Source organism: Colobus angolensis, unplaced genomic scaffold (assembly GCF_000951035.1).
Source record: "Colobus angolensis palliatus isolate OR3802 unplaced genomic scaffold, Cang.pa_1.0 Scaffold5, whole genome shotgun sequence".
Lineage (NCBI taxonomy): Eukaryota > Metazoa > Chordata > Mammalia > Primates > Cercopithecidae > Colobus > Colobus angolensis.
This window is the reverse complement of record NW_012118487.1, coordinates 4,830,458-4,856,351: the sequence shown is the minus strand read 5'-3', so window position 1 is coordinate 4,856,351 and position 25,894 is coordinate 4,830,458. Positions and strand designations below refer to the sequence as shown.

Genomic DNA, 25,894 nt, shown 5'->3' with positions numbered 1-25,894 from the left:
CTCTGATTGATTGGTGCAGATGAGCCTGAGGGCAGGCTGCGTCTCCTGCTCACCCCGCTATGTCTACACTGAGTATGAGCACCACGCTCAGCGTGGTTCCAGTCCCACATGGGCCTGTTCTGGCAGGTGCAGCTGGGGAGGCCGGAGGGAGGTCAGGTCGTGAGAGGGCTGAGAAGAAAAAGCAGTAGGACACTAGAGAGAAAAGGAGACCAGGAGTGAAGGTAAAGCAATGGCCGTGAAAACCAGCTCCAGACATCTTCCAGGTCACTTTCATAGGGCCATGGTCCATTCCCAAAGTGGACTCCAGCTGCTGCTCTTCATTCCGCTGAGCCCCAGACGCTGCCGCCACCTGCATCCCCATTTGCTGCCTCTACTCACTGCTGCTTCCAACAGGGCCCTGGGCTTTGGGCCACTGCAAACGCAAGGCTAGTTCACAGGCCTCCCTTGCTCAGCTGTCCTGAAGCAGGGGTCACGTGCCCACATGCACACAGCGTCACACCTGTTCTCAGATGCAGGACTTCATCAAAAGACACAAAGACATGGATGACCGCTGTGCCCCGTACTCTGCATACCAAAGACACAGCACCTGACTAGAGTTCAAAAAAATACGGGTTCCAGATGAGGCTTTACTTTTTGCTTATAGTAAACCTTATGGGAGAATCAGAACATCTCTGAATCTGTTTCCTTATCTGTATCATGATATCTATATTATGATATAGATTATACATTATCTAAATATCATAACAAGATAAGACATATATACAGAGAGAGAGAGAGCACGCGCGCAATATTGCAGATAAATGAAATTTACCCTATACTACCTCTGTTTTACACAGTTGTTATAAGAATCAAATGAGATAATGTGAAAGTACTTTGAAAACAGGCTGGGCGCAACGGCTCATGCCTGTCATCCCAGCACTTTGGGAGGCCAAGGTAGGCGGATCACTTGAGGTCCGGAGTTCGATACCAGCCTGGGCAACATGGTGAAACCGCGTCTCTACTAAAAATACAAAAATCAGCCAGGCGTGGTGGCAGGTGCCTGTAATCCCAGCTTCTCAGGAGGCTGAGGCAGGAGGATCGCTTGAACCCGTGAGGCAGAGGTTGCAGTGAGTCAAGATCGCGCCACTGCACTCCAGCCTGGGAGACAGCAAGATTCTGTCTCAAAAAGAAAAACAAGAAAAGAAAAGGCATGGTTATATATTCCCTGACCCACACCCAGATAGCCTCTTCTACTCACACACCAGATGGACAGGAAAGGGCTGTTGAGCTTGCTGGATAGTAAAATTTCACTGGAAAGAGGGAGGAGTGGGAAATACTTTGTCCGGAAACTGACCACATAACATATTGCCTGCTGTTCTTGGAGACAAGTTGTAAGTAAGTGTGCGCTTTTTTTCTTTGTAATACTGCTTTGCAAGACATAAAAAGAACTTATGAAGATGAGAGGGAAAGAGAGGAAACCCAATCTGAAGTCCCTGGTTCTCTGCCTAATCCTAAATGAAGAAAATACCTCACTTGAGGAAGGAAGAGCCCAGTGCACACAGGCACGGGTGTTACTTTCTTTCTAAATGGCAGAGCCACAATGCCTCAGCAAGATGTTTCAGAAAATACACTATTTAAAATGGCCTGGGCCATCCCACCGAAAGGAGATTTCCAGCTGATACGTTTGATTGCTCTCAGAGAGACAATGCCGAGATCACAAGGGAGGGTTTCTTACTTTCAAGATAAGATTGGATGTGCCAGCTCTGACTGCTAATTTCATTCCTCTGTGGATTCTAAGAGAGAAATTCTAGGGAGAAAGTGATGATGTGAAAATCTGGTTTAAGGACTGAGCCTGGAGTCTGCCAAAATAGAAAAGAGGGGAGAGAAGAGAAAGACCTGAGCCCACCAAGACAGTGAGAATCAGCCCAAAGAGCCACCCGTTTCCCTTCCACTCTTGCCTGAGACAGAGGATGCCTCCTCTCTTACGTTGCATTGTTTCCTAGCAGAAAATTGTGTTCATTTTTAAGTTGTGGACCTAAATTTAGCTATGTGCCTGTCACATGGTGGGCACTCAAATATTTATCCAATAAATGAAAGAATGAGGAAAGCCAGCCTTACAATATGAATTCTAAAATTCATATTGCCATTGCATCTAGATCTTCCCAAGAGAGGGGCTATGTGAAGAGCACATCCTTGCAAATGTTTGACTGCTATAAACCTAACACTAGAAATAACAGGTTAAATGGAAATAATAGAGATATCATTCTCTCTGTCTATAGTGTGTGTGTGTGTGTGTGTGTGTGTTTTCCTGTTTCTTTTTTTTTTGAGATGGAGTCTGTATTTGTCACCCCTGGAGTGCAGTGGCGTGATCTTGGCTTCCTGCAACCTCCGTCTTCTGGGTTCAAGCGATTCTCATACCTCAGCCCACCAGGTAGCTAGGACTACAGACACACGCCACCATGCCCGGCTAATTTTTGTATTTTTAGTAGAGATGGGGTTTTACCGTGTTGGCCAGGCTGGTCTTGAACTCGGGACTTCAAGTGATCTGCCCGCCTCGGCCTCCCAAAGTGCTGGGATTACAGGCGTGAGCCACCACGCCTGACCATATATATATATATATATAAGTTTAAAAAGTAAAAAAGGCAGGGAGTAGAAATGGAAAAATCATGTAAGAAACCAGCAACATGAAAAGCATTTCTGTGAAACAGTGCATTGAGGGACAGGCTGGACATAGCAGAAAATAACAAGCACAGGAAACTGTGATAGAGATGTAAGGAAGCAGAAGAAAGACCCAACTATTCTATAGTTACTTGTTTGTAGCTCATTTTTTTAAAAACCAGACACATAGATAGCAGTTGCTTGTCTGTGCCTTATAATATTTGGTAAATATTCCGAGGTTTTATCACTGCTGGATTGCAGAACCAGCCTTCAATCAATTACAAAAAAATTGTCATGGTGTTCTAATAATAAAGTTCATCTCCTAAAGCTGCCCAGACTCAGAAGCTTAGAGAAGAAGAAATTGTAGTGAATCATTTTAAAAGAGAAAATCTCAAAATTTGAAAGCCAAACATGTGTTTAAAGGCATGCATAAATATGATAGCATATTTAAATCTCATTATGCCAGTCACATTTGGTAGTGGCCTATTTCTCACTTTAATCTGAGCGGCACAGCCTAGCGTGGGACTGCACGATGCACTTGGCACCTGCTGACGGAGCAGACACACAAAACAACCTGTAGCAAATTGATGCTCTAACGGGGACACAAGAGAGTCTTGATATTGTCACCCAGTGTACTGGGAAATGAACCTGCCCTTCCTCACTTCCCCACATGACATCTTGGATAAGTCAGTGTAATCCCCTCTGCTGGCGTCACTCCCTGGGAAAATTGTGTTGCGTCATGTTCTTTTCAAGCATATTCCAGAGGGAAGATTATAGCTGCCCACTCCCAACATCAAAGTGACGTTGTGATTAATTACAATCATGCTGGACATGATCTTTGGAAATGGAGATTTTTTTCCATGCTTACTTAAAAGAAGTATACATCACAAGGGAATTCATGGTGATCTCTTATTCATACACAACAAATGAATTCATTTTTATATAGCTGGAGGTGTAGCAGTGATCTGAGATAGGGTTTCACTTTTAGATTGTTATTTAAGTGTGTGTATGTGTGTGTCTGTGTGTGTGTGTATAAATAATTTTTTTTTTCTTGAGACAGGGTCTTGCTGGGATGCCCAGGCTAGAGTGCAGTAGTGTGATCTTGGCTCACTGCAGCCTCAACTTCACAGGCTCAAGTGATCCTCCCACCCCAGGCTCCCAAGCAGCTGGGACTACAGGCACGCATCCCCACACCTGGCTAATGTTTGTATTTTTGTAGAGACAGGGTTTCACCATGTTGCCCAGGCTGGTCTCAAACTGCTGAACTTAAGTGATCTGCCCGCCTCCACCTCCCAAAATCTTGGAATTACAGATATGAGCCACCCCTCCGGGTCTTACCCTGATATTTTTAATAATAATTTAAAAGATTTATTAAAAGGCTACCAGAAGACCAGATGCAGTGGTTTACACCTGTAGTCCCAACACTCTGGGAGGCTGAGGCAGGTGGATTGCCTAAGCCCAGGAGTTTGAGACCAGCCAGGGCAACATGGGGAGACCCCGTCTCTACTAAAAATGCAAAAATTAGCCGGGTGTGGTGGCGCACGCCTCCAGTCTCAGCTACTCACGGGGCTGAGGTGGGAGGATCACTTGAGCCCAGACAGTCGAGGCTACAGTGAGCCAAGATCACACTATAGCTCTCCAGTCTAGGTGTCCCAGTGAGACCCTGTCTCAGAAGAAAAAAAAAAAAAGCCACTGGAGCCTGAAATAATGCTGGCACTTCATGACTGTAACAAAAAAAAAAAAAAAAGAAGACTTGAAAAGTTGCCCTGACGTCATAAAGATATGGTGAAGCAAAACCATGTCTTGGAACACAGCTGCCCCTGTTCACAACACCCAAAGGAGAAAGTCCAGGCATGGGAAGGAGGGTGAAAAACATGAGATCTGTTAGTATCTTTTGAAATTTTCCATACTGAATAACAGAGAGCAGTGTCTGGAAACAGTAAGAATGGTTAAAGCCTTGGCTTGTGTTGGGAATTTGGGAAAAAACACAGCCACATTCTAAGCCATTTGGTTTGAGGATACAGGAAAGGCCCTGCATCCAGTGTTTGTCTGGATAAAAGAAAAATCAGAACTTAGGTCCAGATGGTGGGTCTCACTGCTTCCAGATGCTTGTCAAAGTCACACATAGTGATGGCATCATCTGACTTGCACCTGGGTGTTTCAGTGTCACCTAGCCACACTCACAAACCAGAGGTGCAAATCGGAAGCCAGGGCTGGGCACAGCGACTCACGCCTGTAATCCCAGCACTTTGGGAGGCTGAGGTGGGCGGATTACCTAAGGTCAGGAGTTCAAGACCAGCCTGGCCAACATGGTGAGACCCCTGTCTCTACTAAAAATACAAAAATTAGCAAGGCCCAGTGGCACATGATTGTAATCCCAGCTACTCAGGAGGCCGAGGCAGGAGAATTGCTTGAACCTGGAGGAGAAGGTTGCAGTGAGCCAAGATCATGCCACTGCACTCCAGCCTGGGTGACAGAGTGAGACTCCATCAAAAAAAAAAAAAAAAAATCAGAAGTCTGAGCAGCATAAAGGCCATGAAAAGATGGGGCTCCATGCCTGTCTCCCAGCAGCAGCACGCCATACCCACTCTGTGGTCCAGATTTCCCATGCTCCAGCCAGAGGAAATACTGCAGAGACGAAGGAGGGTCCAGGAAGCAGTAAAGAATTAATACAAATTAAAATGAATGCCAAGGAAAATGCAACACATGGGCAATAACATGGCAGCCCTGTCCCTGGAAGCTACAGTCAGTCTTTCGTAGTTCCTCCAAAGCCCGGAATAATCTAAGGAAGAAAAAAGAGGGCAACTCTGAACATTCAGGGTATTTTTTCCTTTCAAAACACATTCACAGGCACCCAAGAGCCCTAAGAAAACCATTGAAATTGTGCAGAACCTCTTCCTGAGGCATCCAAAAATGGAGTGCAGATAGAAGCTGAACAGCTTGATTCTGCCATCTATCAATTTGATCTCAAACCTTTCTACAGACTTTAAAATATATATTTGTAACAATAGCTGGTAGCTTCTTTCCAGGGTACGCAAAGCATTCTGCAAAGCTCAACTCATCGTTTCACACAATTCACATCAGGCGGGGAGCAACTATGGAGCTCAGAAAGCCTCCAGCTGGCTGGTCAGAGGCAAATAAAACTCACTGAAAGACAGAGCCTAAGGGATCTAAGCCAACCTCTTTATTTACAGATGGACAAAACAGATTCAGGGGGGTTGAAAGCCAAGGTCAGGCTGCTTCAGGTCTAGAGATCAGGCTTTGGAGTCCTGGGTTCCTCCCCAGCCACCGCCCCTGACAATCTGCTGTGACACGGTGTTGCGGGGTATCTGCCCACATCAGCTGATAGAACTGAAAAGTTAAGATGTAATTTCTAGGCCAGGCACGGTGGCTCACGCCTGTAATCCCAGCACTTTGGGAGGCCAGGGCGGGCGGATCGCCTGAGGTCAGGAGTTCGAGATGAGCCTGACCAATATGGTGAAACCCTGTCTCTACTAAAAATACAAAAATTAGATGCGTGCGGTGGCGGGCGCCTGTAATCCCAGCTACTCAGGAGGCTGAGGCAGGAGAATGGCGTGAACCCGAGAGGCGGAGGCTGCAGTGAGCTGAGATCGTACCACAGCACTCCAGCCTGGACAACAGAGCAAGAGTCCGTCTCAAAAAAAAAAAAAAAAAAATGGCAATTTCTCTCCAGGGCTCTGCCTTCTTATTTTTTGTAAATCAGCTATCTGGGTGCTTCCTGCCCTCAACATCATTTCTTTTTAGCTTATCGAGCTACCATTCCACGGACTTCACAATACTCCCCTTGAATAGCCAGTTGGAAAAGTTAAAGCTTAAGGAGTATTTTTGCATGGGACGTGTTTAATGTCAATGATAGAATGCAAAAGGTAGTTTTATTCCAAATTTTACAAATATATATGATGTATGTATATAGACATATATTTATATATAAACATGCGAGTGGTTGTGTAAGTGTGTGTAAAATGGGTCAGCTGGATCTGTCCATTTTGAAGGTTCTAGCGAGAATACAGCTATATAAAATTAAGATTTTCCCATTTAATTTGTAACAGTCCAAATAGTTAATGAGCATTTTGGAATGTAAAAACCACCCCTCCCACAAAGGTGCTGTAGAAGACCAGAGAATGAATAGGCCATGGTCTGTGCCCTTCAGAGGTTCACAGCCTGCAAACACTGGAGACTATTTGTAAAGCAGAATTTAATCGGGACCACATTTCTAATTGCAATAACGAATGCTGGGTTGTGTATGCCTCGGATGGCAGACAGTAACAGCCAGATTTAGTTCAAGGTTCTGGACGTGGCACTGAGCCACAGAGACTCTATGACAACACATGGTGCTGAATTTGTCAAATAAGTACAATATTCAGATCATGTGTATGTGTTAGTAAAGGACTCTGAAGTCCCTGCCAGTTAACCGGATCTTCTCCAAAGAGAGAGGCCTTCTCAAAAAATTGTGACGTTGCAGTACTGGGCCAAAAGCAATGATCTTGTTTATAACCTGCTGCTATTGAAACTCATCAATAATTTACAGTAATGTGGGTTCCAACTTCTACTTAACTGCTCTTCAAAGGGCTAGAGTCACATTAACCACTGTGTTTTATTTAATGTAGCCATGATTAATTTACTAAGCAATTATTTTCCAGTGTCTTTGGGGGAGGAGCTTTGAGTCACATGAATAGGTGTCATGTTTACCACCTTTAGATCTCCTGAACAAACTTTAAAGCAAATACGTTTTGGTATTTTTCTTATCAGTTGCTTTAGTTTACAAAATTTAATTGAAATGGTTTTGAACAAATGCCAGGCTGTCTTTCTGCTTAATAAAACATTTTAAAAGAGCAGTTAATCTACTGCCCTGCACTTGTACCCAAGAAGTTGCTAAATTAATTTACTGACAAAGAGAATCAATCATCATAAATGGTGTTTAAACAATACTGGGGACTCCGGTGTTGGAATAACATGATTTATTTTGTCATCTTATTGGTGTTGTAACAGGTTAATGGCAGAAACCTCCTTTCAGTTGACTTTGATCGAACAACAAAGACAGAAAAGATCTATGACGACCACCGTAAATTTCTACTGAGGATCGCCTACGACACGTCTGGGCACCCGACTCTCTGGCTGCCAAGCAGCAAGCTGATGGCCGTCAATGTCACCTATTCATCCACAGGTCAAATCGCCAGCATCCAGCGAGGCACCACTAGCGAGAAAGTAGATTATGACGGACAGGGAAGGATTGTATCTCGGGTCTTTGCTGATGGTAAAACATGGAGTTACACATATTTAGAAAAGGTAAGCCTGCAAAGTAAGCTCAACAATAGGGAAAGGATAATTCACATTTTTCAGCAATCATCTAGAGCGCTAAGGGGGAAAGAAACAGTGGCACATGACTGAGTTCCTTTTATTATTCGAAGTATCAATACAGAAGTCACATTGGCACAGCAATGATGAATTTCTGCATTAGCAAAGTAGTTTCTCCTTAGTTAAGTTCTACTGTCTGAGACCCTTTTAAGTGATTTATGATGTAAACAAACAAGCATTAACATTGTCCACCTGCCAAGCTTACACACTGCCAACATTCACAAATTAGACCTTGAGCATGTAAGTCGCTTGTAAATGATTTTCGTGCTAGCTCTTTCATTTAAGAGGGAGCCTTACATTAGCACAGTTAAAGCTGTCAGCTTTGTGTTGTTCCTGGCAGAACTTCAACATAATCATAAAAAGCATGTAGATCCTAGTTATGCCTTATTAACCAAAAGAGGTGATTTTCTTAGAAAGCCACACTTTTGTGTACTCTGTGGCATCTTTCCTTTCTTCTACATATAAAAGGTAAGCATCCTAGATTAGGCTGTTTCCCACTCTCGAGAACTTTTCACAGTATCAAAAATGGAGACTTAGAGTTACACATGTGCAAAATGCTAAATGTATGCTGTGTGGCTTGGGGTATTGACTGGGTCAGAGGAAATGAAAGTAAAAGAAAGGGAGGAAAAAGGCAAGAACAATCTCGCTGTAATTCCTTTCTTAAGAAATACAGTCCACCAAAGAGCATATTCATGGAATGTTTCATTTGCCTCTGAGACAAACGTTCGCCCTAGAAAATGATTCTGTGTCGAGTTCTGGTAGCTCTCAGACCCCAGAGCACGGCACCACCAGTTACCCAGCAGCATGTGCTACACGCTCTACTCAGCAGTTACTGCTCCACTCCTCCTGACTCAAACGTTGCACAGAAGCACTCCTGTCACCCAGATAAATCACATCACATCCATGTTGTCACTGTGCTCCCCTCACACAATCTTTTTCTTCACTGGAGGTGCCATGGGGAATGACTCAGTCTAAACCTAACCCCCTGAACCCTGAGCCATCCCACCTGATTCCAGCCAGTGACTGCACAGGCTACTCTTCCTGAGAACCAGTTTCAGTTCCACAGCTCACTATAGGATGCTACCTCTCTTACGGCAGCCCCCCACCTCTGGGATGCTTCCAGCTAGGACCCTCATGGCCAGTCTGTCTCTTGCAAACCCACCTGTCTGCTCTCCTTAGAAGAGACTCACCCTTGAGACAATGAATCGCACCTGTTAGATGACAAGCCCCTAAGGCAACGTTTCTAAGTGGGAGAGGATCACGGCTTCATTGTGGAGTTTCCCCAATTTAAATTAAGTGCATTACAGAGTAACAGAAACATACAAGCGCAACCCTAAAAATGTATAGCAGTGATCATAATGGGACTGGGAAATGTTTAGAGGGAGCCCAGCAGCATATCATTGAGAAGAGCCACTGTCACAGAATGACAGAGGCAGTGACCAAGATCACCTGCATGCATCCAGGAGGATCAGAAAAGACAACAGACAGATCTTTCTCATCGTCTCTCCCAAATCCCTAAAATCCACCCAGACTATTTCGATGTTCTTACTGGGATAGGTGCACTAAGCCAAAACTTACTCATAGCAAAACAAGTAATATTTTACAGCCTACCATCAAATATGACTTCAGATGATTCCAAAAGTAGGTATTAATTCCTGTGAATTCAGCAATAGTCCAAGCTTTCCTTGGAAGAATGCAAACTATTAGCAACAATTCTCAGGACATTTACTACACAACCTGCATGCAAAAATTGCCCCTAGGTCTGCCCAAAGAGGAGATTCTACAGAAGCTGAAGTCAGGCAAAGGAGAAGACCTCGCAGGACTCCCAAGCTACACATCCTCCCTGTGCCAATGTTGTTCCATTTGGCCCAACAGGGCTTAGAGGAAGCTTCCTCAGAGGCAAGAGCCACCCACAGCCCTGTGTTACTGCTGAGCTTGACTTAACCAGCCTGGGATGACCTTCTCTCACGTTTGTTGGCCTAATAAATGACTGTCATTTTGTCTTTCTGCAATGGCTCATGAAATAGGCAGAGTTCATTTTAATATATTTACTCATTTCATAATTTAGCTCCAAAGCAGCATGAAGTCTAGAAACCATTCTTATTGTTCCTGAGATACAAATCGGATTTGGTATCCACAGAAAGAAATGGAGATTTATTGTCCGTACAGATGCCTTCTAACAATTTAGCCGTATGTGTATATAGAATATTTCTACTAAGGGTATTTATAGCTCTCATTCACCATGTGATTAATTTCACGATATTTTTTGGTGTTGATGCCTCATGCACACTTGATCCATTTTTGGCTAATTTTATGTCTTTATAAAATAATATTGTGAATGCTTTGCCCTTCCAGCAAGTACACTAGAAATCAAACATGATTTGAGTGGTTCTTCAGTCAAATGAGGGGGGGAAGCCACCTTACTAAATAATTGCTAATTGTGGATGGAACTGCATTCCCCATATGCTATTTTCTCCTCAAAATATTGTGTGTAAAGCAGCTTTGATCATGCCTGTATTATGACTAATCCAGAGCCACTGACAATCTGCTGGTTGGCTATGAATGTCTGGGAAAAGAATGGTACCATCCGTCGTGACAGGCAGCACGTTGTGAATCTTGAGCCGCTAATTGCAGAACCCCTCACAATTAAGCATCCAAGCAAATTAGACAGAGAAACGTTAACAACACACAAGGTCAAGGATAACTCAATTAAAATGAAGATCATTTTCTCTAGTGGAATGTTTCTGTGCATTTGTGGTCACTAAATCTGCTTTTGCATCTCCTGTTCACAAACACTGGGTAACAGAATGTTCTCTCTTTACAGTCCATGGTTCTTCTGCTTCATAGCCAGCGGCAGTACATCTTCGAATACGACATGTGGGACCGCCTGTCTGCCATCACCATGCCCAGTGTGGCTCGCCACACCATGCAGACCATCCGATCCATTGGCTACTACCGCAACATATACAACCCCCCGGAAAGCAATGCCTCCATCATCACGGACTACAACGAGGAAGGGCTGCTTCTGCAAACGGCTTTCTTGGGTACAAGTCGGAGGGTCTTATTCAAATACAGAAGGCAGACCAGACTCTCAGAAATTTTATATGATAGCACCAGAGTCAGTTTTACCTATGATGAAACAGCAGGAGTCCTAAAGACAGTAAACCTCCAGAGTGATGGTTTTATTTGCACCATTAGATACAGGCAAATTGGTCCCCTGATTGACAGGCAGATTTTCCGCTTTAGTGAAGATGGGATGGTAAATGCAAGATTTGACTATAGCTATGACAACAGCTTTCGAGTGACCAGCATGCAGGGTGTGATCAATGAAACTCCACTGCCTATTGATCTCTATCAGTTTGATGACATTTCTGGCAAAGTTGAGCAGTTTGGAAAATTTGGAGTTATATATTATGATATTAACCAGATCATTTCCACAGCTGTAATGACCTACACGAAGCACTTTGATGCTCATGGCCGTATCAAGGAAATTCAATATGAGATATTCAGGTCGCTCATGTACTGGATTACAATTCAATATGATAATATGGGTCGGGTAACCAAGAGAGAAATTAAAATAGGGCCCTTTGCCAACACCACCAAATATGCTTATGAATATGATGTTGATGGACAGCTCCAAACCGTTTACCTCAATGAAAAGATAATGTGGCGGTACAACTATGATCTGAATGGAAACCTCCATTTATTGAACCCAAGTAACAGTGCACGTCTGACACCCCTTCGCTATGACCTGCGAGACAGAATCACTCGCCTGGGTGATGTTCAGTATCGGCTGGATGAAGATGGTTTCCTACGTCAAAGAGGCACGGAAATCTTTGAATATAGCTCCAAGGGGCTTCTAACTCGAGTTTACAGTAAAGGCAGTGGCTGGACAGTGATCTACCGTTATGACGGCCTGGGAAGGCGTGTTTCTAGCAAAACCAGTCTAGGACAGCACCTGCAGTTTTTTTATGCTGACCTAACTTATCCCACTAGGATTACTCATGTCTACAACCATTCAAGTTCAGAAATTACATCCCTGTATTACGATCTCCAAGGACATCTTTTTGCCATGGAAATCAGCAGTGGGGATGAATTCTACATTGCATCGGATAACACTGGGACACCACTGGCTGTGTTCAGTAGCAATGGGCTTATGCTGAAACAGATTCAGTACACTGCATATGGTGAAATTTATTTTGACTCCAATATTGACTTTCAACTGGTAATTGGATTTCATGGTGGCCTGTATGACCCACTCACCAAATTAATCCACTTTGGAGAAAGAGATTATGACATTTTGGCAGGACGGTGGACAACACCTGACATAGAAATCTGGAAAAGAATTGGGAAGGACCCAGCTCCTTTTAACTTGTACATGTTTAGGAATAACAACCCTGCCAGCAAAATCCATGACGTGAAAGATTACATCACAGGTAAGCATTTTGATTCTTTTCCAAGTTCTGGAGGACTACCATCATTAGATTAATACACAAAATAACTGGAAATGGTTTTTTTAAAAACTTCATACTTTGCTCAAGCAAAGTCACATGGCTAACCTTTTAATGTGTTTATTTCTCTGTGGAACCATAGAGAAATCACAAAGGGAAAATGAGACATAGTTACTTCCTATTCTGCCTGCCAGTGCCCAAGGCCACTAGTTTTTGAAATGACATGAACTCCAGTCATTTAAAGAAGGGGAACATGGGGAAGCAAAAAACATGATGAACACAGAGTCCCAAAATTGGAGTTCCAATCTCAGCTCCTCTCCCACAAGCTGTGTAGCTCTGTAAGCCACATGTTTTTTGAGTTTCCATTTCCTTAACTATAAAACTGGGATAATAGTGCCTAACGTAGGGCACAAATATAATACATGAAATTCCGCAATAAATAGTAACTACCTTACGAATGTGTCATTTTGGGTTTTTTAAGTACATGTGTGAAGTTCTCATAGAGATGATTAAGGTGAAACATAACACAGGGTGACACCATTTCATCCCTGGGAGGTGTTTAATTCCTGCTTCACCACCATCGCCTCGGGACAGTCACGAAGCCATTTCTCCCATCAGTTGCTTAGACAGTGGATCCTGTGTCTGGTCTCACTTCTGTCTCTTACATCACTGTCTTCATTGCCAGTGCAGTTCTTGCATGGTGACAATACTAATAGGCATACTAATTTTTCCACGAATGTGGGATAACTTTCAGGGTACAGATTTAAGATCTTTCCAAGTTTAGTGCATGTTACTTTTGTAGTTATACAAGATGTAGAACATCAGATCCCACTGTTGCCACCATGGAACAACCAGCATGTGAAACAGACAAGGTCCTTGCAAGCTCTACTCTAGTTCCCTTCCTCACTCAACCTCTACTCCAAGAATTCTGAATCCTGCTGCTCCTACCTTCCATTCCTGATACACAGCACCATCATTAACCCCTCTGCCACATTTATATTTCCAGGAGGAAGGTTCTTTCCTGTTGTCTATTTTTGGGCTTGGTTTAAGGTATTTCTCTTTTGTTTTGGCTTGTGTTAGGTGCTCCTTTAGGCTGCCTCTTTTCTAGCTCAATATTTGAGGTGTACTGAGATGTCTGTTCTTTCAGTTCTCAAAACAGGCTCAACAGGTTGCCCCGTTCATTTCACATCTGCTTCCTACCTTTCCAGACTGCCTAAAGCATTTTATATCTCTTCCACGTGAACCAGCTGAAAGGCCCTTCTTTCTGCCTCCTGATTCAGCAGCACCCTTATTCTCATTCAGGGTTTTTCAGTACACATCTGCATTCAAATCCCATTATTTTGGCAGTACTTTTCAATACTCACGGCCCTCTGATTTTCACTGTTATGCAGACATTTTTCAGAGTAACAGAATTTTTGCCCCCAATACTCTTAACATTTGGGAGAATTTTCTCCCAAAAATAAGGCCCTCCCACCCCCCAAACTCAGAGATACACGCTCATATACCCACAAATTGTATCACTTTGCATCCTATGTGAAGCACTTAGGATTTATTTCTCCCCACCACCACTACTACCACCCCATTCCAAATAGAAACAATACCAGTGGTTTTATAGCCATATGATGCCTGGACGAAGGACCTGCCAGCCTGGCAATGAGGTGAGAGTCTGTGCCCTAGAGAAGGAAATGGGAATCAAGTGGCTCTCCATCATTCTGACAAGCAGTTTACCACTGGTTATTTAAGGGCTGTTGACAGGGGCTGAGAAAGGCTGGAAAGCCCCCAGCTCCTGAATTCATCCTCTCCTAGCAACGTGGACTGCAGGGAATGCCATAGCAGCATTTTCTGAAAAACATCAAAAGAGAGATGGAACAGCATAAAATATATTACGTGAAATGCAATTTCAAATTTTCCAGCAATGTGCTTAATATATAAAATAATCTACACCCAACCGCACTCATAAAGCTGCAAGCCTGCTGAGTAGTTCTGTAACATTATAACCTCCAGAATAGAATAAAAGCCTTATTCTGAGCTTAATGGCTTTTGGAGTCACATGGCAATATTTTAAAATACCATCTTAAAAGTTTCCAGGTTCTTTCCCCAAAAAGTTTGTCTCCACCTGTGCACAGTGAGCCTTTGAAGTCATAGCTGATGGTAATCAGGACTTCTGTGCCCTTGGCCAGTTTTGCCAGCCTTCAGCATTCATCTTTGATTAAGAATCAACTGTTGATTTTAATACACTCAATTTAGGGGTTTTAATAATAGAAAATGGGTTGTGGAAGTCCGCATATCCTTGGGCAATCGCTTTGGAGAGCTAACAACACACTTCTATTTGAGACCAGCCTTTACTAACTACAAAACAAATTTTGTTTGTTTTCTGCAAGTTATATCTCTCTCCTGCTGCTGTGCATTGTTCTTACCCTTGCTATCACTGTTACTAGCACAGGCTGCAGCTTAGCAGGAATGACGGCTTACCCAGTCTGTCTGAGCATCTATTACTCGGCAATTTTCGTAGCATTTGCCATAGTTCTGCTGCTAAGTTTCCCGTCTTCATGTCTAAAAACAGAGAAAGTTTAGGTTTAGGACGAAAGCAAACATGTGCTCTTTTTCAGATTATTAATTGTGAAATCGGATTTTCTTTTTACGGTAAGAATTTAAATGTATGAAAGGACAAAACTCCAACACCTTTCATTTTGAACATTCTTCTCCTAGATGTTAACAGCTGGCTGGTGACATTTGGTTTCCATCTGCACAATGCTATTCCTGGATTTCCTGTTCCCAAATTTGATTTAACAGAACCTTCTTATGAACTTGTGAAGAGTCAGCAGTGGGATGATATACCGGTAAGAAACAAAAAGACCCACGGAAAGGTGTTAAGTAGGTTGTGTCTTATCTACCCATATCGAATGAAACCACCTTTGTGAAAACTGTACCAAGACAGTTTGTAATTTTTTGACTCTTTTAGGGGAAAAAAGCAACACTTCCTCTGCATTTGTGTTCAACAAACCAGAGGCCTGTTAAACAGGCCTAAATATGTTTTCAGCAAATGCTAATGAAAACAGAGAAATGCAGAAGCTCACTTTCGAGTGGTGGCTTTCTAAAAAGAAGCCCAAGAAAGCATGGACCTGAAGCCAAAAATACAATAAACAACAGGGCCCGGAACCCATTTTACAAATTAGCAACCCACAAACAATGCCACAAAGTTCAACTTCTTTAAAACTTAACAGTGTTGCGGCCGAGCAAGGTGGCTCATGCCCGGAATCCCAGCACTTTGGGAGGCCAAGGTGGGCAGATCACCTGAGGTCAGGAGACCAGCCTGACCAACATGGAGAAACCCCATCTCTACTAAAAATACAAAATTAGCCCGGCGTGGTGGGGTATGCCTGTAATCCCAGCTACTCGGGAGGCTGAGGCAGGAGAATCGCTTGAAGCCGGGAGGTGGAGGTTGTGGTGAGCCGAGATCACGCCATTGCACTCCAGCCTGGGCAACAAGAGCAAAACTCCGTCTCAAAAAATAATAATAATAATTAATAGTGTTTCATCGGAAAAGATTAAAAATTTAAAAAGATTAAAAATAAAAATAAATGTCCTCTGGTAAGGGTCCACCTAAAACCAGGAAGGTTTATGGAATTTTCCTGAGCATAATAAATCAAGAGGCCTGTAACCATTACAAGAAATAAAAGAAACATAATAGAAAATTACAAAGTCAAAGCTGCTGCTTCAGAAAGTGGCACATCTAATCCCCACTAGTCAGAGATCAGAAAGGAATGCACAGCAAAATACCAGAATTTCCAGCTTACAGTAAGAATAATTAGACATGGAGAAATGGGGTGACTCTATGATCATAAGAAGACAGTGCAGACTTTCTTAGAGTGATTAATTCCCAGCCACGCCTTGAGCAATTTTCTATCATTTCAATGAAAACAAAAAGAAGAGGCAGCCATGGTTAACACACACACAGGCTGTCATACAGTACCAGTACCTGTTGTTGTTTCATACCTAATATAAAAGCAATTCCTTTTTCATAAGTTACAAATATAGTCATGTGTGTGCAACATTTTGATCAATGATAGACCTTGTAGAAGGTGGTGATCACACAAGGTTATAATATCATATATTTTTTTAAATTGAGATGGGGTCTCACTCTGTCACCCAGGCTGGAGTGCAGCCTTGACCTCCTGGGCTCAAGTGATCCTCCCACCTCAGGCTCCCAAGTATCTGGGACCACAGGCACATGCCACCACACCTAGCTAATTTTTTATTTTTCGTAGAGATGGAGTCTCCCTGTGTAGCACAGGCTGGTCTTGAACTCCTGGGCTCAAGCGATCCTCCTGCCTCTGCCTACCAAAGTGCTAAGATAATAGGCACGAGCCACCGGGCTCTGCCAACACCGTATTTTTACTGTACCTATTCTATGTTTAGATACACGATTACTTACCATGGTGGTACAGTTGCCTGCAGTATTCAGTAGTCACTGTATACAGGTTTGCAACCTAGAAGCCATAGGCATCCCATATAGCCTAGGTGTGTAGCAGGCTACACCATCTAGGCTTGTGTAAGTGCACTCTGATGTTCACACAAGGATGAAATGGCCGAATGCCACATTTCTCAGAATGCATCCCCGTGGTTAAGCAGTGCGTGACTGTCTGTCTGCACTGATAGAGTGGCATGAAGACATACCGAAGTTTCCTAACGCATTTGAACATGCACGTCCTAATTGTGTATGACTTTCCAACATGCCTGAAAACACTTACATCTAACTGTACAAATGGACTTGCCAGCTCTTTTCCTAAGCAGCCTTTTAAATATGGTTCAAGTTCTCTGTCAAGAGAAGCACACCATAAGGACAGCAAAGGGAATCGTGGGCAAGGACAATGAGGCTGCCATAAGTGCAGAAAAACAGCTGTTTCTTTCATTGCCGCAAATGAAACAATGTTTTCATTTGGAAAACAATGGCCAAACATCTGGTAGTATAAGAAATGGCTGAGTTAAGATGCCCCCAATTTAAAACATTTGCCAATCTAGACGGCCCACTGTCCCTAAATCTGAGAAAAATAATTGTTTTCCTAAAGTAACAAATATCTCCAGCCGCCCCACTGTCCACTCATCCCGGTACATTTCAGTTCTGCCGTTACACTCACCATCTTCAGCTGAAAACTGCCAGGAGAGGGGACAGAGTTGACTTAAATACAAGCATTTCAAAGCATACGAAGCGGGGTCCAGTGATCTGCCCTAAGTATCCACAGCCGTTCAGATCCCTCTGTGTTTGGTGGCTTCTCAGCCTCCTGTGGAGAAAGCTACGAGCATGGAGGTCCGGATGAGCTGGGTTCCCCGCGTGGGGTGGGCGTGGGAAAAGCCTGTAGAAACTGTAAGAGAAAAGCAAGAAACAGGACTATTTTTCCCATGTTAGAAACGAAGAAAGCTTTAAAGTGATCCACGGTGAGCGAGCCGTTTGGGGGTTCCAAAGCACTGGGATCACCTTGACGGGGAGGGATCTCCAGTGCTTCCTCCCCCCGGGCTGTCAGCCTTCTGATCGGGAAGGACCCCGGGGCTTCCCTGCCTGCCTCGGCGCTGCCCCCAGAGCCCCGTGTGTGGGTCAGGAGTGGGGAGGCTCCCGGCCGCCTCTGACGCGCCCCCCTGTTGTGTTTCGCCCGCAGCCCATCTTCGGAGTGCAGCAGCAAGTGGCGCGGCAGGCCAAGGCCTTCCTGTCGCTGGGGAAGATGGCCGAGGTGCAGGTGAGCCGGCGCCGGGCCGGCGGCGCGCAGTCCTGGCTGTGGTTCGCCACGGTCAAGTCGCTGATCGGCAAGGGCGTCATGCTGACCGTCAGCCAGGGCCGCGTGCAGACCAACGTGCTCAACATCGCCAACGAGGACTGCATCAAGGTGGCGGCCGTGCTCAACAACGCCTTCTACCTGGAGAACCTGCACTTCACCATCGAGGGCAAGGACACGCACTACTTCATCAAGACCACCACACCCGAGAGCGACCTGGGCACGCTGCGGCTGACCAGCGGCCGCAAGGCGCTGGAGAACGGCATCAACGTGACGGTGTCGCAGTCCACCACGGTGGTGAACGGCAGGACGCGCAGGTTCGCGGACGTGGAGATGCAGTTCGGCGCGCTGGCGCTGCACGTGCGCTACGGCATGACCCTGGACGAGGAGAAGGCGCGCATCCTGGAGCAGGCGCGGCAGCGCGCACTCGCCCGAGCCTGGGCGCGCGAGCAGCAGCGCGTGCGCGACGGCGAGGAGGGCGCGCGCCTCTGGACGGAGGGCGAGAAGCGGCAGCTGCTGAGCGCCGGCAAGGTGCAGGGCTACGACGGGTACTACGTACTCTCGGTGGAGCAGTACCCAGAGCTGGCCGACAGTGCCAACAACATCCAGTTCCTGCGGCAGAGCGAGATCGGCAGGAGGTAACGCCCGGGCCGCGCCCGCCGAGCCGCTCACGCCCTGCTCACATTGTCCTGTGGCACAACCCGAGTGGGACTCTCCAGCGCCCAAGGGCCTTCCTCCCAGGAGAACGAGACTGCTGTTAGAACCCACACCCACACCGCGAAAACAAGGACCGCTTTTTTCTGAATGACCTTAAAGGTGATCGGCTTTAACGAATATGTTTACATATGCATAGCGCTGCACTCAGTCGGACTGAACGTAGCCAGAGAAAAAAATCATCAAGGACAAAGGCCTCGACCTTTTGCGCTGGGCCGTCTGCTCCTTTCGAGGCACTGTATTTAACTAACTTTAAAAAAGAAAAAAAAACAGTGCATACAGTGTTTCCAAATAGTCCCGAATTGTCGGCCTTTGCTTACAAGAAGTAGCCCGTCTGCGTAGGATGTGATGGCTGTCTCTGTTCATTTTACAATGTGGGGCGAAGTTACTGTTTCTAGACAACCAACTGCTTTCCCTGTGCAGCTTTGTGGAAGGACATTGGCGCAGTGACGTCTGCGGCGGGATTTGTTAATGGGTTTTACAATGCTAGCGTGGTTTGCCTTCGGGGAAAAAACTGGCAACTAGAATCCTTGTCACTGATAAGCAAAGGAAATCCTGATTTTTTTGTAAATTATGTGAGACAAGTTGTTTATGGATTTTTATATGAATTACAATTTACTGTACATCAAATATTAGTCTCAGAGGAGTTAATTTATGTAAAGTGTTTAAAAAGTTTATACTTAAAAATAAAATGATAAAAACGTGAACTGTGTGACTTTTTTAAAAGGATTGCACCTTTTGTTATGTTATAGCTGTACAGTATAAATTATTATATTGTAGAGATATAACAACTTATGCCTATAATGTCCAGAAGTGTTAATATTTTTGTATTAGGTTGAAAAAAATGTGCAAGCTTCTATCACTAGATGGATAGGACCATGCAATTCTAGGTGGGTGGCGAATCAGAGAGCTCCTTTCTCTTCCCTCTCTCACACATCAAGCCAGTGTCCTCAGCATTGTCACCTGAGAGGCACAGTAGACAACTAGGGCTGGTGGAATGTAAGGGAAGATTGGAAAAAACGGGAGGAAGGGTTCTCTGGCCCTCTCTCAACCTTGCCAGTCGATGGGGAGTTGATATAATTAACCCCGGGGTTTTTACTGTTGCTGTTCCAAAGCTCTGTCTCATGATGGAGGAGAGACCACATCAGACGCTGGGGAAACAGGAGGAGGAAAGGATCTAAACAGTGGTGATCCTAAACACGTGTCTTAAGATCTAGGAAAGACAGCAGAAACGGAGCAGTGGTGAGTGAACAGATGCAGCCGGTCAGGGTTACTCTGCTAGTTTTGGGTTTGTACCCTTGGTCACCAAGAGGGACAAAAAAGGGAAACAGAAGCTCCTCTAAGCCCACATGACCAAACCATCTTGGGGCTGGTTTGAATGACAGCCTCTGCTCTGTCTCGGGGAAGCCGGGGGTGGCAGATCCAGCTGGAAGTGAACTGGCAGCCGCGCCCTCCTGCACACAAGCATGCTCGCGTGTGGGAACCAGCCCAGTCGCCATCTGCACTTCCGTGTCAGCTCAGCTCTGACAAATCTCTTTCCTGAGCACTAAATTCAGCCACAAAAATATTTTTAGAAGATATTTCTCAGTTCATTGAGCTATAGTACACACTGTTTTCCTCTATGTATAATGGTGATAAAATACAGCAAGTGAACATGTCGTAAATATAAAGGTTCAAGTGATGTATTGAAAATAATTTTCTAACTGCTTTGTATGTATCACATACTCTAAATTGCACAGTAGGTGTGTTTATTAAACAGATTGGCTGGGAAAGTTTCAAAATAGCTACTGAATTTACAGTATCAGTGCTATTACTGTCTTTGTGTATTTGGTAGAGCATACCGAAGTAATTAATCCTCTAATGAATGCTGATATTTTGTTAGAATGAAAGCACAGATTAGCATTAATATTTTTTATTCTGGAAATCCTTTGGCAAGTATTACGAAGCCCAAATTTAGAAACCTATGAGATTTCAAACCACATAAACATGATTCTGTTTTCCATTTTATTTTTTAACTGTTAACGTAGGTATTTGCAGTTCTGTTCCGTGGAACTTCTGCAGGCCTGTATTTAGCATGCTGTAAGTACTTTTGGGTGAAATAGGCTCTGAGTCTAAATTCTCAGACATGTTTCTGATGTAGTACCATGAAAAGCTTGTGCCACATGACAGAAGTGAAATCATAGTCTTCACCTCTTCTTGACATGGACTGGTCTTCACACGGGCACCAATAAATAACAGATTTGGAGTATCTCCTGGTGCTTATTTTAGATGAAGTCAAATCAACCCAATTAGTGTCTTGTTAGTAGGTATAATGAGCCTATTTCTTTCTAAAAAGACTTGTGATCTGGACATGCTTTTACGAGAAATAGTGACCTTGGGGAATATGTAAACAAAAGACCTTTTTCTAAGAGTCGGGAGGGGGTGGGGGACTGTATAATGAAAAGAATTAGCTTACAAAAAAGAAATTGATATTCAAAGTATTTTAGGCAAAGCCAGTCAAAATGCTTTCATGATATTTTGAGATGTAAATTTTGTCTGATTTGTATTGTTCTTTTCATTTGCCTTCTTAACTTTATATGTGACCTGAATTTTCCATAACTTGATGACTATAGATTGCATCTAGGCATTCCAATAAAAGCCAACCCAATGTGTGTGTGCTTTTATATTTTTTCAAATCTTGGGCTAGCCGGCATTGCTTTTGTGTTTAACGTGGAGGATGCAAATAGATGCAGTCGTTGGGGAATTGATTCATCTGCAACCCAGTTGGTAGTATCTTTTTCTTTTTTCTGTCCACTGGCCAGACTGCTGGCTCAGCAGAGTGAACCTTTCATGGCCTACTTTAAGAAAACAGTAAACACACCCCCACAAAGCCAAACACACTAACTGTAAAGAAGAATTTACAAAAGTACCGCCCATTGCTACTCAAGAGCAGGCCTCATTCCTGTGATCCTGGCAATAAGCGTGCTTAATTAAAACACTTGATTAGAAGAATCAGTTTGGGCCTGATAGGCTTGCAGCCTCCTGGAGATGTCGAAATCTACATACAGACCGGCTGATTAGAGGATGCTTCGTTCGGCAGTTCTGGCCGGCAGGCCAGGGCTTTGATTTTAGTCAGAAAAGGCAGACTTCATCACACTTGCTTTCTAGTGACAACCTCAACTGCAAAACTTGTTGATCCAACAAGAATCAGGTCATTCCACTCGGCAAACTGGTCTATTTTCTTCTCCTCGAATTAGACTTTAACATGATCAAAACGGAAATCCAGAAAAACAGGTGAATTACTGCTTTCCTTCTTTACACTCTTTTCCCTAAAAAGTCATGTCTGAACAAATGCAAATAAAAACGGTGCCGGTAAAAATTATACCTTAGAAAAAATAATCAGAATATGGGATATGCTGCTGCTACATCCCATGAAATTTGTGTCTTTACATTCACCACACATTTCCTAACAGTTGCATGGGGTTCTAACTGCCAGACCGCAACAGAAGGGCAGCACCTGAATATAAGCACCTCAAATCAGGACCAGTCCTCAAGCTCTTGAAAAGATGAGGAGAGGAGCTGGAGGTTACAATGAGCTGTGATCGCACCACTGTACTCCAGTCTGAGCGACACGAGACCTTGTCTCTTGAAAAAAAAAGAAAATAAATTTTAATGAAAGAATGCCCTTGATGCTTTTCCTATTCGTGCCCATTCTTCACTCTGTTCACCATCTTTTCTTTCTCCTTTTGCCCTGGGCTACTCCTGAATGCAGTTGTTTCTCTCGCCTGCTGACAGCAAATCAGCTGTCCGAGGTGCTTTTGGAAAGGAGGGATTCGAGAGGAAGCGGGAAGGCACTGATCCACATCGTGTTCTGTCTGGGCAAAACCACCCGGGCGGTGCTCACAGCTGCTCACTTGCTGTTGCACAGAGGAGGACAAGGTCCACCTGGACCAAGAACTGCCACCACCCACCTGGCAGGGCTGGGGGGTATCATTTGAGCTCTAGTCGAGTGGGGTGAGTCTGCCCCTGGGAAGCCTCAAAGGGCAACATACTAAGATCTCACCCTTTTCATAGAAATCCAAATTTCATCCCACTTTCCTTCAAGGAGTGATCTGATTCCAGCATCCCAGTCCACAAAATGCATCCCATCCCAGAAGCTGGAGGTGGAAGGGACTTACAGACATTGGAGTTGTCCAAGTTCACAGAAGTGCCTCGAGTTAAGGTGAGCAGAGATTCCCTTGAGCTAGTACCCTCCACTATGTCACAGCCTCCTCCTAATGCTACCCGGGCAGGTACTGCAGATACTCCTTACCGCCCCCCTTCCCACGGACACTTGATCTTTCCCAAACTGCCATCATTTATAGCCAGGACCAGCATTTTTCATTCTATAACCTGATGACTTCTATTATGTCAGGTTGTGTCCCCCGGACACTAAACAAAACAGGTGCCTTGAATGGCCCTCTGCCTGCCGGTATTTCTAGCTCCTCACAGCTCTTCCGTATAGATAAGCAAGTTTGGCTGGCCATTATTTCCGAAAGAAAGACCACTGGGCTGTTTACCTAGGTTTTCCAGAAGCTTTCCATTTGGCTTTGAACACCCTACCAGACCCATGGAAAAAAATAAATAAAAATGAGTTATAAGTCATTATCACCCATTTCAACCACAGAGTTAAGCCAGAGTACCAAAGAGGTACTGATAAGCCATTTGAATTTTCTACCTTCTCATTTAAGCCACATAATGAATATCCTTCCTTTGCCAGACTTATCATTTGCTATTTACCACCCCTGCAAGCAATGGTCTCTTGATGTTAGTTAATTACTAATAACTTTTAGGTAAATTAAGTAAACCTTTTCATTTATGAACCGACTTAGAATCCTGTCGTGGAGGACTACGGGGTTCCTAGAGTCCAGTGGATGGAGAATTTACTATCAACCGATTCTAAGCCTAGAGTAACATCATTATTCAGTTTAGAGTTAATGGGTTCCTCAAAGCAAATTTAATAAATCCTTCTGGGAGCTAAGCTCAGGAAAATTAAAATTAGAAGCATAAATTGTGACTTTTAGGGCAAGAGACTGCCTTGGTAACAGTCCCCGTGCTTACAGGGTAAATTGTGAGCTAGGCTTAGCAGGCCCCGGCCACAGACATTCATCCTGTATTATGCAGGGAAATCTCGTTCTTCTACCTGTGTGCAGAGATTTCCTGAATTCCACCCACAGCGGCCATTTCTCTATGGCATAGCCCACCGCACACAACTGACAGGATTTACAAGTGGTCCGCTGGGTCAAAATGAATTCTTTATAATTATCACAAGTTAACTCTATCAATGGGGTGTGCGGGGAGCATAAATGCCCAAGGAGTTAAAATGACAAGTTCTCGGGCGTGACTGAAAGGCTGAAAATGGGGCGCTCAGTGGAAGTCGGTGAGGAGGCTCACCAGGCTGTCTTCAACCTGGAGTTCTTATCGCACCGTGATTAATGACCGCGGGCTGGAGGATGCCCGTCCCAGACCTTCCTCCCACACGAACACTAGGGAAAGTCTGGTCTACCCGTTCCAGAGAATATTCTGCAGAAATCGTCCCCAGAACTGTCTTTGCATCCACGATGCGCCCTCTCTCTCTCTCTCTCTCTCTCTCTCTGTCTCTCCTCTCCTCTCCTCTCCCCCACCCCGCCCCCTCTTCTTTAGGGCCTGGAAGGAAAGCCTCCCTGGGTGGGCCAGGGGGACGTCGATGACTCAGGATCTCAAAAGCACCTAGAGTCAGTCTGTCATCTCCAGTTTCTTAATTTATTGACAAAAGATTACAAACAAGCAGATTGTAAAATATCCTTATTCAGCTATGACATGATTTCCAAGCTCCAAAAAAAAAAAAAAAAAACAAGCCTGGCGTTTAACTTCAGTCTGGAGCATTGACAGGTGACCGGTCACTGCAGAACACAGAGGCGACCCAAGGCAGAGAACGGGAAGTAGTAAGGGGAAGACAACACCCTTCCCTGAGTCCTCCCTCATCTGGGGCTTCCCACTGGCCTTCCCCTGGGGTTCCCCGAACTCTGGCTTGTGCGGACATGGAAAAGCCGCCCCAACATCCTGCGGCCCCGTGGGCAGGGATCCTGAGACGCCCCCTCCTGCAGACCCCGCAGCCCCTGCAGCCCCCAGCGGGCCCCGGGCCGGCCCTGCAGGGGATGGCGGCGCTTTCAGGAAGGGCTCCGGCGCCCCCTAGTGACGCGCGGCCGTGGTAGGGAACGTCCTGGACGCCAAAGGGGTAGCTCCCGGGCCAGAAACCCAAGGGAAAGCGAAGAGAAGGCGCCGCTGCCCGCCACTCTCCACCCCAACCGCGGCGGGGCCGGCTGTCTGACCCTCTCTTCCCCACCTCTGCTCTGCCCCCCGAGTTTCACACTTAAAGCGGACACTTCTGCTTCAGCACCGCCTCACCGAGGCCTGGGCCCTGCCAAAGTGGCTCGGGTAAGATTTCCCTGCACGTCGAGCAGACACTGTCAAGCCGCGTTGCTCTCACTCACAGATCAAAATAAGGCCCTTCCTCCCAGGAATTGTCCTCGGGCTATCTGAGTTCTGCAGCCCCCTGAAAACAGTGATTTCTGAACTATCACATTGTTTCCCTTTTACTTTTCATGTTAACAGTCCTGTCGCTGGGAAGAATGTCCCGGAAGAACGGATCACTTAAATTCAGAGTGGCATTTTTATTTCTGAGGGAGCTGGGCTCTCACGGAACCTGCTAGAGTGACAGCCTGGAAGAGCGAAAGCCGCCCCACCCCCGCTTCCCCGCAGCTCCCCAGCCGCCTCAGCCTGCCTCCCTGCAGCAGTGACATCCAGTCTCCCTCCTCTACCCATGCCTGTGGCAGCCACGAAAGCCACCGCGACGCAAAATTGGGGAGGGATTCAACCTTTTGCCCCTGGGTTGTCACCCAGAGAAGCCAACAGATGGTAATCTTATATCGCAGCCTGTTTGCTGGTGTC

General features: G+C 45.0%; 1 protein-coding gene across 1 annotated transcript in view; it reads left to right on the top strand.

Moving 5' to 3' along the window:
* TENM3 (teneurin transmembrane protein 3) overlaps window positions 1-19,653 on the top strand; it is a 662,376-nt gene extending 642,723 nt beyond the window's left edge. The window contains exons 27-30 of the mRNA XM_011959575.1: window positions 7,648-7,944; window positions 10,838-12,449; window positions 15,174-15,304; window positions 18,119-19,653. Coding sequence (XP_011814965.1) covers window positions 7,648-7,944; window positions 10,838-12,449; window positions 15,174-15,304; window positions 18,119-18,874 — 2,796 coding nt within the window. The 3' untranslated portion in view covers window positions 18,875-19,653. The remainder of the gene's footprint in view (window positions 1-7,647; window positions 7,945-10,837; window positions 12,450-15,173; window positions 15,305-18,118) is intronic.
* Window positions 19,654-25,894: the final 6,241 nt, after the last annotated feature.